This window comes from Myotis yumanensis, unplaced genomic scaffold (assembly GCF_028538775.1).
Source record: "Myotis yumanensis isolate MYYU_CA2020_CCGP unplaced genomic scaffold, mMyoYum1.0.hap1 SCAF_19, whole genome shotgun sequence".
Lineage (NCBI taxonomy): Eukaryota > Metazoa > Chordata > Mammalia > Chiroptera > Vespertilionidae > Myotis > Myotis yumanensis.
Genome location: NW_027223770.1, coordinates 15,206,679 through 15,219,760, shown reverse-complemented (window position 1 = coordinate 15,219,760; position 13,082 = coordinate 15,206,679). Strand labels below are relative to the sequence as shown.

Sequence of the window (13,082 nt, the reverse complement as noted above, 5' to 3'; positions counted from 1 at the left end):
TCCAGCGCGGGCGGGTGGGGAACCCCCAAGCTCTGAGCGGAAGTGCGGCCGAGCTGGTTTCCGGGGCCGCTGGTGTGACGTGTCCCGCGCTTGGCGCAGCAGGAAGTCGGGGCGATCGTGGCCTCAGCTCCCGGCGCCGGCCGGGCTCCTTTCCCGCTGCCGCCATGCTCGACTTCTTCACCATTTTCTCGAAGGGCGGGCTCGTGCTCTGGTGCTTCCAGGGCGTGAGCGACTCCTGCACCGGGCCCGTCAACGCGTTGATTCGCTCCGTGCTGCTGCAGGTACCGCCCCCGCGGGGTCAGGACTCCGGGTTCGTTCCCCCCACCACCCCCCGATCCGACCCATAGTCTCCCTCGACCGGCCCCGCGCCTCGCTCCCGCCCTGTCCGCCCCGGGTCTGGCCGCTCGCCGGTAGCCGGGGCTCCGCTTCTTTCTCCCGCCCGCGGCGGACCGTCCTGCAACTTTGCGGCGCCCCCTCCCCCTGCGCTTTCGGGGACCCCAGCTGGATTAGGCGCCTCTTCAGACTAACCATCGTTCCCTCCGTTCGCTCCTGGCAGCTTGGTTTTCTCTTGTTCCGAAGGATGGGTGAGATGAGGGATGGAAAAAGACACCTTTAAATCTGTAGACAGTGTACACCTGCTAGTAGACCTGTTTCTATGACGACTACTTCCCTCGGGCTCCCAGGTGTCGTGTCACTCTCTCACTCTCCCCCCCCCCCCCCCCCACGGTACCTCCTTTTCTCCCCGGGGGGGTGTCACAGGCGGTGCCCCAGCATCCTCGTGTCCTGGGACAGGTCTGACTTGGGGGGAATGTTCGGTTCTTTCCCAAAGGTGGTCGTTGAGGGGCCCAAGACTGGGTTTTCTGGGGAATAGTCTGAACTCGGAGACATCCTCTCTTTCCAGGAAAGGGGCGGCAACACCTCCTTCACCCATGAAGCCCTCACGCTCAAGTATAAACTGGACAACCAGTTTGAGCTGGTGTTTGTGGTGAGTGGTGGCATCTCGGAGGGACCAGTGCATTCTCAACACAGTCCTGACTGTCGAGAGAAGGGAACCCCGGTTCACAGCAGATGGTGTTATATGAGAAGACCGAGGGGGAGTGGGGGAAGGGAAGAGACTCTGGGGCTCAGTCCGAGAGCTTGGCTGCCCCTCGGGTCAGGGACACCTGCCAGGCGGCTTAGCCAATCTGGAGGCCCGGGCTGGCTTGGCTTCCCTCCGCTCCGGGATGGCGTGTAAGCCGATCTGTTGGCTCTGTTTCTTCCCCGAAACAGGTTGGTTTTCAGAAGATCCTAACGCTGACATATGTCGACAAGTTGATAGATGACGTGCACCGGCTCTTTCGGGACAAGTACCGCACGGAGATCCAGCAGCAAAGCGCTCTAAGTCTGTTGAATGGCACTTTTGATTTCCAGAATGACTTTCTGCGGCTCCTCCGGTGAGAGGCCTCCCCTCCCCAGAATCGATTTCCATGGCGTGCGGAGCTCCCTCCCTTCCCGAGGCCCGATCAGGGGTAGCCAAGTGTTCATTGAAGGATGCTTCTGAATGTGCTGCTCCGTCCTCAATGAACCTCTCGGTGTGAGGACCCTTTCTCTGGACTTGAGCCATTCTCTCTCGCTTTAGTGAAGCGGAGGAGAGCAGTAAGGTGCGGGCTCCAACCACCATGAAGAAATTTGAAGATTCTGAAAAGGCCAAGAAGCCTGTGAGATCCATGATTGAGACCCGGGGTGAAAAGCCCAAGGAAAAAGCAAAGAATAAAAAAAACAAGGGGGCCAAGAAGGAAGGTTGGTGTGAGCTCCTTGGACATAAGGGGCATGAAAAGTTAATGAAGTGGTCCCCTGTCCTCTGTCATTGCTTGTCTCCCTCACTCTAATGCCCCCACCCTCGCTGTCATTCCCTGTCCTTGTGAGCCCCAAAATGTTTGCTCCTAGTTTTTTCTTTAAGGAAATTCCCCCCTATTGTCTATTTTGTTGGAATCTGGTCCTTTTTCTCCAGTGAGTTTTCTCCTAACAGGTTTTGATGTCCCCTTGACTGCCAGCAAAACAGCCCCTGCAGAAAAGTCAGTGGGGGCTGACAATGGGGTAGAACTTTCCAAAGAGGAGCTGATCCGGAGGAAGCGAGAGGAGTTCATTCAGAAACATGGGAAGGCTGCAGACAAGTCCAGGTGAGCATTCTAACCTTTGCCATAATCTAGCCGTGTTGGGGGCAAGGGCGTTTTTGTCTCTGGATTTTGGGGGGGTGTTTCCTCTCCTGCTTCTCCACCATAACCCTGTGCCATAACCCTTTCAGCAAGTCCACGAAGTCAGATGCTCCAAAGGAGAAAGGCAAAAAGGCGCCTCGGGTGTGGGCGCTGGGTGGCTGTGCTAACAAGGAAGACCTGGATTACAGCGCTCCTACCACCAATGGGGCCCCAGAGGTTGCCCCGCCTGAGGACATCAACTTGGTGAGAGCCAGCAGGGGCCTCAGTGAAGGTTACCCTTTAACGGAATGGGAGGGCCCGGCCGGTGTGGCTCAGCGGTTGAGCGTTGACCCATGTACCTAGAGGTCGCTGGTTTGATTCCCAGACAGGGCATGTGCCCGGGTTGTAGGCTTGATCCCCAGTAGAGGGTGTGCAGGAGGCAGCTGATCAATGATGTTTCTCACTCATTGATGTTTCCATTTTTCTATCCCTCTCTTTTCCTCTAAAATAAGTAAATTGGAAGTAAAGAGGAAGGGGTGGTACCTTAGATTTCTTTGAGTGAGGGGGTGAGTCTCTTCCCAAATCCAAGAGACTGAGCAGTGTAGACAGGGTGAATCCTGGGCTTTTCCCCTTCAGAACCTTTAGAAATCCTAATCCTCTCTCCTTCCTTTCCCCAAACCCTGCAGATTCGAGGGACTGGGCCTGGGGGGCAGCTTCAGGATCTGGACTGCAGCAGCTCCGATGATGAAGGGGCTGCTCAAAACCCTACCAAACCTAGGTAGGGAATTTCAGGGGGTGCAGGGTGTGACTCCGCAGTGGATGAGGTTTGACTCCTGCCCACTGGCTTTATGTGTATCTGTATCTCCTGTGCCTGCAGTGCTGCCAAGGGGACTCTGGGTGGCATGTTTGGGATGCTGAAGGGCCTTGTGGGTTCCAAGAGCTTGAGTCGTGAAGACATGGAGTCTGTGCTGGACAAGATGCGTGATCATCTCATTGGTAAGTTCTAGGAACAGGTGGGCTTGTGTTTGTGTGGTAGGGATGGTGGAGGGTAGAACCATCTAGTTTCCTACTGTACCGTAAGAGTTGGTGACCTGACTTGGCACTCACACACCGTCCCCCTCTCCTCAGCTAAGAATGTCGCAGCAGACATTGCAGTCCAACTCTGTGAATCCGTGGCCAACAAGTTGGAAGGGAAGGTGATGGGGACGTTCAGCAGTAAGTATCGGCCTCAACCAGTGTGCGCAGGGCATTATGCATACCAGTGCGTTGGCCTCCCTGACTTTTGGCAAATCTCTGAAGCTCTAAACCTTGATTACATGACTTAGACTTTAAGAGTTACTAAGAGGTTTAAATGAGTTAATACTTGGGAAGTGTTTATTGGGACAGTAGCAGATATGGTGTGGATTCTGGGGCAGGATCCAGGTAGCATCCAGATCCTAGTTCTCTTAGCGCAGAAAGGTGTTGGGCGATCTTGGAGTCCCTCCTTGGGATTCATGGGTGCGCCGCCTCCTCCCTTTCAGCGGTGACTTCCACAGTAAAGCAAGCTCTGCAGGAGTCCCTGGTACAGATCCTGCAGCCACAGCGTCGTGTGGACATGCTCCGGGACATCATGGATGCCCAGCGTCATCAGCGCCCTTACGTGGTCACCTTCTGTGGGGTTAACGGAGTGGGGAAGTCCACCAATCTTGCCAAGGTCAGTGCAGTGCCCATCTGTCTGACCTTTCTTCACTATCTCAGCAGTTGTGGCTCTAGGTGACGGTCTCCTTTGCCTCTTGCAGATTTCCTTCTGGCTGCTAGAGAATGGCTTCAGTGTCCTCATTGCCGCCTGTGACACATTTCGTGCCGGGGCTGTGGAGCAGCTGCGCACACACACGCGCCGCTTGAGTGCCCTACACCCCCCGGAGAGTCACGGTGGCCGCACCATGGTGCAGTTGTTTGAGAAGGGCTACGGCAAAGATGCTGCCGGCATCGCCATGGAAGCTATTGCCTTTGGTACGGTGCACAGTGTGTGGGAGCTGGTCTGGGCCCCTTTCCTTTGGGCTCCCTTAAAATACCCTGAGGATCAGGGTCACCCGACTACCAACTTATGCTCAGTAACAAGTCAGGGCTTGTGACTTGCCATGCTCCACTGTGGGTAATGGGTGTAGTTGCAACCAAAGCTGGTATGGCCCAAACGAAGAAACCTCTAATTGGTCCCCTTTGTGGCAATGCCATCCTTTTCCTGACTGCGCGGAGGGCCAAGTATAGATTTCTCACTACCTTGTAACCAGATCCAGAGCCCAAGAAAGGAAACAGACCTTTCGCATAGCCAGGCTAGGACTTCCTGAGGACGCTGGAAATAAGTGTGACAACCCAGGAGTTCTGAGCTGACCGCTTTTCTCTCTGTAGCACGGAACCAAGGCTTTGACGTTGTGCTGGTGGACACAGCTGGTCGCATGCAAGACAACGCCCCTCTGATGACTGCCCTGGCCAAGCTCATTACTGTCAACACCCCCGACTTGGTGCTGTTTGTGGGCGAGGCCTTAGTGGGCAACGAGGCCGTGGATCAGCTGGTGAGGGCGTGGTTCGCTTTCCCGCCTCGGATTTGGGTGGAAAGGTGCATTTTACACTTACATGCCATTTCTCCTTTCCAGGTCAAGTTCAACAGAGCCTTGGCTGACCATTCTATGGCTCAAACCCCTCGGCTCATTGATGGCATTGTCCTTACCAAATTTGATACCATTGATGACAAGGTAAGCATGAATGACACAGGACATAGGGGGACTGGGAGGGCAGGCGTTGGCGATCTTTCACAAGGTAGCTGAGGCTGCATTAGCTCAAAGCTTCCTGTTACTCGGGGTACAAAGAAGGGCCCTTGAGTTGACTGGGTACCCCTTTTTCCTCTTCAGGTGGGAGCTGCTATTTCTATGACCTACATCACAAGCAAACCCATCGTGTTTGTGGGCACTGGCCAGACCTACTGTGACCTACGCAGTCTCAACGCCAAGGCTGTGGTGGCTGCCCTCATGAAGGCTTAACATGCTCTTGCCCAAAACCAAATCACCGCTTCCCCCAAAGTCCCCATTCCTGGATCAAGAATGTGCATTAGAGTGTGAGCAACTTGTCTTCAGTGTAGTGCAGAGGCAGAGCGAGGGCAGGTCCTGGCGTGCAGCTCCTCTAGCCCCACTCCCTGTTCAATCTGGCCTCCGTCTACAAGGAGGGCCTAATCATGTTACAGTCACTGCCCATTGCCCATGCCACCCCTGCCCACCACCACTGGTTCTACCCTTCCTACCCATCACTCTGCCTATGGTCTCGGTCTCATTACAGCTTTGACCAATGGTCAGGAGATCCAACACCAGAACTTGGCTAGTTAGTGTCATGGGGACATCTGAGCATCATAAGCAGTTTGAAGCTCCATTAGATTAAGAGACTTCTAGAACCAACTCTGGGTCTTGAGTGGCACCTCTCCCTAGGCTACACAGCTTTCAGGTCCCTGGGCCTGGGTGACACCCACCAACCACACTGTGGCATTGTATAGCCTGTCCTTAATTGCTGCTAATTCTGATGATCCCATCCCGTTGTTTCCTCAAAGTGTCGGCTAAGGCCAGAGGGATTTGTTACAATGAGCAAAAGGTGAGTCCCCCTTCCCTCATCCCTCAGAAAAGGGGGCGAGCTGCAGTATTGCATTGGGCTTCTCAGCCTTCCAGCTCTTCCCCAGGCCCAGAACCCAGGTGTAAGCTTTGCATGTTCCCCTTCCTGGGAGGAAACTGCCTGTCAGGAGGTATCATGGTGCCCCTCCCCGTTCTTCACCCCGAGGGACCCTAGCTCCTCCGCCTCCTCTCTACAGTGCCTGGTAGACAAGTGCTACATTAAATACAAACCTCTTGTTGAGACTTGTCCTGTAGCTTGTATTACAGACGTGCTTAGTGCAATAAGATGAAGGCTGTCTGCCCAGAGAAATGCATAATTTATATATAAGAAAATAAATTTCATAAGTAAATCGCCTTTTAGTCTCGGAGTTACTTTATATAGGATTCAAAACTACAATCCCATGTCACGATAACCTAGTGTTTATGTAAGGGAAGCAGTGGGAATGGATGCTGTGAGGAATCTGGGAAAACGGGTCTCCTGAGAAAGATCCCCTCCCCCAGAAAGGAACAGGTCTTGAAAATTAAATTGAGTGACAAAAATTAGGCTTGTCAGGACCTTTGCAGGTTAATTTTCAAAAGTGACTGAAAGTAGAACCAGGGCCCTGGGAAGTAAATGAACAAGCTTTTAATACAGCTCAGGTATGTAAAATACTGTACACTGTAAGAGATCTAGAAAACTAGAGCTTCAAGTCTTAGAAAAAGCCATTAAGCTTAAGTGAAAAACCAAGTCTAGAGTACAAAATTGCAGCGGCCACGGTGAGTCCACGGCATCCACAGTCCGAGTCCATGCAGGGCAGCAGCCTGTGCAGTGGGCGCCACCCCAATCTGTGTAGACACAGGCATGTCCAGCCCAGTGGTGGGTGGGGAGCTGCACTGGGTCCCATTGTCACTTGGTTATTCTCAAACTGGAACAGGCCATATAAGACCAAGAACTGGAAAACAACAAAACAAAAGACCAGTCGGCACGAAGGATGAAGGTGGGAAGTTCGCCACCACTCTACATAGCCCCAGCCTTCAACTTCTGGGTTTTGGTTCTTTTCGGAGTTGTTGGGTTCTTGTAAGTTTACTGTTAAACTGTCCATGGTAGGGCCTTACAGCTTGGTCTAATGTCGGTGACTTCTGTAGCCCTCATGTACTGAGGTCTGTGGAGAGAAAAGGGAGAGAATAAACGGGAGGTTCATAAACAGGTTTACACATCTAAAGCTGCAGGTGCTGAAGTCCAGCTTAACCTACTGCAGAAGACAAGACATAAGAGACAGGCATCTTGTAACAGACTTGGTAGAAAAATAATCTTATGTAATACTATATGCAGCAGCAAGTATTAACTCCCCAAGGTCTTAAGTAGGTCTTAGGAACATTTTCTGTTGACAAATAGGCAGATAGAAAACAGGAAATAGTATACCTCTTATTTCACTGTGCGCTGCAGATGAACCATTTAGGTGACCTTCTCTCATCACACCTGCTAAACAGAGTGAACATCAATGTCAGCTGTTAGATTAAAAAGCCAAAACAATGGCTAGAAAACCAACCAACCATCCATGTTCTAAAGCAGCGGTTCTCAACCTGTGGGTCGCGACCCCTTTGGCGGTCGAATGACCCTTTCACAGGGGTCGCCTAAGACCATCCTGCATATCAGATATTTACATTACGATTCATAACAGTAGCAACATTACAGTTATGAAGTAGCAATGAAAATAATTTTATGGTTGGGTCACAACATGAGAAACTGTATTTAAAGGGCCAGAAGGTTGAGAACCACTGTATCTAAAAGATGGCATTATTTAGTAATGAACACACACCTAGTACAGCAGGAGACAAGGAGGCAGGGAGAATAAACTAGGTTAGTCTTCAAACGGTGGTATTAAATAACGGAAACAGTAAAGCTGGAGTGTGCGCACTGACATTGCTTGTAAACAAGACGTTTACATGGGCAAAGTGTGTCTGCCGTCCCTAACTAGTGTAGAAGGCCAAGTTCAGGGGGGGAAAAGTCTGACCAGGGGTGGGGAGCAGCATGCAAATGAGCAAATCCAACCAAGTAGAAGAGTGCAAAGTAGCAGATACTCCCACAGTATAAACTGGGTTAGATCTGCGCTGTCTAATATGATGCCATTAGCCACACGTGGCTGAATTTCACATTAAAAATTCTGTTCCTCACAGACATATAGACCAGTGGAATAGAACAGAGAGTCCAGAAATTAGCCCGAACCAATATGCTCAATTAATTTTTGACAAAGGAGGCATGAACATACAATGGAGCCAAGATAGTCTCTTCAATAAATGGTGTTGGGAAAATTGGACAGATATATGCAAGAAAATGAAACTAGACCACCAACTTACACCATACACAAGAATAAACTCAAAATGGATAAAGGACTTAAATGTACGACAGGAAACCATAAAAATTCTAGAAGAATACAAAGGCAACAAAATCTCAGACTTATGCCAAAACAATTTCTTCACTGATACAGCTCCTAGGGCAGTTGAAACTAAAGAGAAACTGAACAAATGGGACTACATCAAAATAAAAAGCTTCTGCACAGCAAAAGAAACCATCAACAAAACAACAAGAAAACCCACCTCTTGGGAAAACATATTTGCCAACGTCATATCTGATAAGGGCTTAATCTCCAAAATTTATAGGGAACTCATACAACTTAACAAAAAGAAGATAAACAATCCAATCAAAAAATGGGCAAAGGATCTAAATAGACACCTTTCAAAAGAGGACATTCAGAAAGCCAAGAGGCATATGAAAACATGCTCAAAGTCACTAATCATCCGAGAGATGCAAATCAAAACAACAATGAGGTACCATCTCACACCTGTCAGAATGGCTATCATCAACAAATCAACAAACGACAAGTGCTGGAGAGGATGTGGAGAAAAAGGAACACTTGTGCACTGCTGGTGGGAATGCAGACTGGTGCAGCCACTATGGAAGGCAGTATGGAGGTTCCTCAAAAAATTGGAAATGGAACTCCCATTTGACCCTGTGATCCCACTACTAGGAATATATCCCAAGAAACCAGAAACACCTATCAGAAAGGATATATGTAACCAGATGTTCATAGCAGCACAATTCACCATAGCTAAGATCTGGAAACAGCCTAAGTGCCCATCAGTAGATGAATGGATTAGAAAACTGTGGTACATCTACACGATGAAATACTATGCTGCTGTTAAAAAGAAGGAACTCCTACCATTTGCAACATCATGGATGGAACTGGAGAGCATTATGCTAAGTGAAACAAGCCAGTCAATGAAGGAAAAATACCACATGATCTCACTCATTCATGGCTAATAAAGACCATTACAAACTTTTGAACAATAATAGATACAGAGGCAGAGCTGCCTCAAACTGACTGTCAAACTGCAGTGGGAAGGCCAGAGAGAGTTGGGGGGCAGGAGGGAGGGGAGTAAGAGATCAACCGAAGGACTTGTATGCATGCATATAAGCATAACTAATGGACATAAGACACTGGGGGGGTAAGGGAGGGTAGGGGTTTGTCAAGGGTGGGGGGGAAAAAAGGACACTTATGTAATACCCTTTGTAATACTTTAAGCGAAAAAAAAATAAAATAAAAAATAAAAATAAAAAAATAAAAATTCTGTTCCTCTGTCACACTAACCACATTTCAAATATTCAACAGCCACATGTGACTTGTGGTTATGGTACAGGACAGCAAAAAGTATAGAATATTTCTAACATTGCAGAAGATCCTATTGGCCAGCACTGGGATAGAAAATGGTGTCAGAAAAAGTATAGAAGTGAACACATGGAATAAAAGAATATGGGCAATTAGAGTAAAAATAAGAGCACTAAAACATACATGCTACTTCCCTCTTAGAAAACACTTGAGCAACATTTATCAATCTCTAAAATGTTCATGCCTTTTGATCTAGTAATTACCCTGAGAACATAATTATCCTAGGGAAATTACTTGCAAAAGGAAAAACTGCATGGCAGTTCTTACAATAAAGAAAAAAATTAGAAGCTGCCTAATAGGAAAATAATTAGGTAAACTAACAGCTACACTGGGTTATAATACAGTCATTAAAGATAGTGATTATGGCCCTGGCCAGTGTGGCTCTGTTGGTTGGGAATCATCCTGTGCATATACATGATCCCCAGTGGGGGGGTGTACAGGAGGCAGCAATTGATGTTTCTCTATCATCAATGTTTCCCTCTCCCTTTCTCAAATCAACAAAAACCTATTTTAAACAAAATAGTGGTTATGACAATGCATAAATAAGTGGGACAACAAATTGATGTTTCTAAAATAAATTTTTAAAAAAATATTAAAATAGTGTTACATAGAGTCCCTGACTATTTTAATTCTAGCTAGCATTTCTCCCATGGCCTTCACACTTACAGTTCCTGCTATGGACATGCTAATTAGCTAGAGGAATTCTGCTTGAGGCTTGAGCTTTTCCAAGAACAGCCCCTTGTCAGAAGGCACCTTTCCAGAAAGAGGTGGGAAATGTGTACAAAATAATAACTGCTTATCAAATTTTTACAGGAGCCTTAAGAGTGGACTCAGCCCGCCCTGGCCGGTTTGGCTCAGTGGATGGAGCGTCGGCCTGCGGACTGGGGGGTCCCAGGTTCGATTCCGGTCAAGGGCATGTACCTTGGTTGCGGGCACATCCCCAGTAAGAGGTGTACAGGAGGCAGCCGATCGATGTTTCTCTCTCATCGATGTTTCTAACTCTCTATTCCTCTCCCTTCCTCTCTGTAAAAAATCAATAAAATATATATTTTTTTAAAAAAAGAGTGGACTCAGATGGCAGGAGTGGGGTGGCGGTGGTGGGGGGGTAGGCGGTGTTCAATGGACCAACTAGAAACAAAGAGATACTGAGATTTCATGCTCTTCCTTGGATCCCTGTCCAACTAGCTGTCTAGGCTCCTCAGCTACCTCTTGCCTTGCCCCTCCTCCCTTCCACTGACCTAAAAGATGCCTAAATTCTGGGCTCTCTTAAAATGGATTTGCGGAAGCTATAAGATTATGTCTAACCCTAATCCCCCATCTTCTCAAGCTGGCACTTTCCTGATCAATAAGCCTTTCCTTACTCCAAACTCTATGACGTTTTTGATTATTGGCCTTTGAAGCATCAGGCACACAAACCTTGAACCTGTAGCCTCTTCAGAATTTATATGATATACCAACTGAATAAAAAGTACCAAGACTGTCTGTATACCTTTTTTACAACTATGAAAAATTTTTAATTGGAAATATACCCAAATAACTGCTTGTATGATAGTTATGAATTATGAAAGCATTATTTTCCTTTTCCTCCTTACTTGATTTTTCTGAAATAATGTACGAGATCTTACAGTTTTGAATCCAAGTAATTTTCACTATGTAAAAGTGAGTACACAGCACAATGCCAGGTATGTAGCAAACGCTCAGTGTGAAACAAACCAACATCAGTACGCATCTACGGAAACTCAAAACATAACCAAGGATGACAGGTAAGTTTCACTTGTCTCAAAATGAAATAATATTTTTAACCCAAAACTGCTCTGTTGGATTTCAAATCACAAACTAACTTAGCCGACCATTCTAATAAAGCCCCCTCACCATATAGGAAAGCCTTGATTTTTTAAAATTCCAAATACATAACCAGTGCTAACTGGGGAAAGCGACTCTAGTGGTGTTGCTGGTGGAGTGTGGTTTTTGCAGTGTTGAGAGAAAGCATTTTCGGGGACCCCCAAGAGAGGATGACGTCTGGTGGGAAGATTTATTGGGTGAAAATAGAAGAGGCCTGGGTTCCTAATTTCCCATCTCTGTCCCTCCCACCATAGGAAATCAGGGTCACAAGTAGGGCCAATGTCCAGAGATCCTGTGCCACAGCAAAGCTAGTCCACCCAGCCTTTCCCACCACCGCCAGCTTAGCTTGTGTTCAGGGCTGCCATTGCTGCTGTGCGGCAGTATCCAGGCTCTCCGTGGAGCCTGTGTTTGGAGCTAAGGCCACATGGTTACTATTGAGAGAAAACGCTCCAACAAATGGGGCGAGCTCCGGTCAGTGGGAGGGAGGGAGAGAGAGAGAGAGAGAGAGAGAGAGAGAGAGAGAAAGAGAGAGAGAGAGAGAAACTCTGCTCCCCTGGGATTATAGCAGCTGGGGCTTGGGAAGGACCAGGTGCTTTTTCAAAATAACTGACCAACTTCCCAGTTCCACAGGCCTCTGATGGGTCCACCCGGCCACTGATCCCTTTCCCAGGCTAGATTGACAGGCCTCTATGGCCAAGCAACTTCCCCTGAACCATTTTGACTTCTGTTGCACATGTACTTATCTCCCCTTGCTCTCCTCACACCCCAAAATCCCTACTGGTACCAGAAGGGGGAAGGGAGGGTGTGAATCCTTGGCGGGGCGATGCTGTGATCCCCTGGATTGGGTGAAACTAACTTTCTGGTGAAACAAACAGGCACATGCTCCCCAGCTGACCATGCTTCACAAGGTCTGATTCCCTTTGCATCCCCTTTGCATCCTCCTTATTAATAACTGGTTAACTACCTATGATAACAGGACTCCTATGCAGCTAATAAAAACTTCTATGCCACTTCAGAGATTTTTATTTAAAAAATTTTAGTGTAATAGGAACAGCTGTCCAGGAGGGGCTTGCTATTTTCAATTTTAGCATCTTCCCTGGGTAGAAGACCTCAGAATGTAGGCCACAATAAATATGTAAAGTTTGGGTATGTATCTCTTGTCTAATGAAAACAGAACGTGTCCAGTAGTAAAAGCTACTGAAAGGCCTCCGCGTGGGTGGACAGCAAACACAGCAGGACAGCAGAAAACACATCCCCAAGAAAGAAGAGCAAGCTGGTTTCCCACGAGAGAAACCGAAAGGTTTGTCTACAGGAGAAGGGCAGACATGGTTTTCTGTGCTCAGTTATGGTGATAAGAGCTTCCCACAAGCTCTTCCCTGGGTAGAAGACCTCAGAATGTAGGCCACAATAAATATTATTTCTCATTACAAAGAATTCCACTCAAAGCAATCTGATTCAGGAGAAAACGCTGGGAATGATGATTTGATTTAGGAAAAGTTCCCTCTATATTAAATTTTCCGTACTTTAACAGGCCCCCTCAGAAGCACTGAGATTGACAATGAAAATCCACATTAACATAAAACTTTTCAAGAACATATTCTACATATAACAGCAGAGTTTGTTTGGATCTGGGTAGTGAGTCAGAGTGGCCATACCCTCGGGCTTGGCTTCATTCAAAGTAAGGTTTTAAAAAGCAAACTTCCATTTAATTGACACCACAAAGTTTT

General features: G+C 47.9%; 2 protein-coding genes across 6 annotated transcripts in view; one reads left to right on the top strand and one right to left on the bottom strand.

Annotated features, from left to right (window-relative positions):
• Positions 1-74: 74 nt before the first annotated feature.
• Positions 75-6,160, top strand: SRPRA (SRP receptor subunit alpha). Its single transcript, XM_070400185.1, has 14 exons — positions 75-281; positions 902-985; positions 1,270-1,433; positions 1,619-1,779; positions 2,009-2,159; positions 2,285-2,438; positions 2,861-2,952; positions 3,052-3,170; positions 3,303-3,389; positions 3,695-3,867; positions 3,953-4,166; positions 4,563-4,726; positions 4,808-4,906; positions 5,063-6,160. The coding sequence occupies exons 1-14, from the start codon at positions 165-167 to the stop codon at positions 5,189-5,191; spliced, it is 1,908 nt and encodes a 635-aa protein (XP_070256286.1). The 5' UTR covers positions 75-164; the 3' UTR covers positions 5,192-6,160.
• Positions 6,161-6,416: 256 nt separating this feature from the next.
• The window catches only part of FAM118B (family with sequence similarity 118 member B), a 43,012-nt gene continuing 36,346 nt past the window's right edge, over positions 6,417-13,082 (bottom strand). For 4 of the 5 annotated variants that reach the window (XM_070400189.1, XM_070400187.1, XM_070400191.1 and 1 more), the window contains exons 7-8: positions 7,209-7,268; positions 6,417-6,948 (exon numbers count right to left, since the gene is read on the bottom strand). In XM_070400189.1, coding sequence (XP_070256290.1) covers positions 6,935-6,948; positions 7,209-7,268 — 74 coding nt within the window. In that variant the 3' untranslated portion in view covers positions 6,417-6,934. The remainder of the gene's footprint in view (positions 6,949-7,208; positions 7,269-13,082) is intronic. The other variant, XM_070400188.1, reaches the window with a different exon arrangement.

What these genes read in the sequence shown, in the direction of transcription:
- SRPRA (XM_070400185.1), top strand. Translation starts at nt 165, where the DNA reads ATGCTCGACTTCTTCACCATTTTCTCGAAGGGCGGGCTCGTGCTCTGG. An exon ending in AAGGCTGCAGACAAGTCCAG is followed by an intron (nt 2,160 to 2,284) that starts GTGAGCATTCTA and finishes TAACCCTTTCAG; the next exon opens with CAAGTCCACGAAGTCAGATG. An exon ending in CAAAACCCTACCAAACCTAG is followed by an intron (nt 2,953 to 3,051) that starts GTAGGGAATTTC and finishes CTGTGCCTGCAG; the next exon opens with TGCTGCCAAGGGGACTCTGG.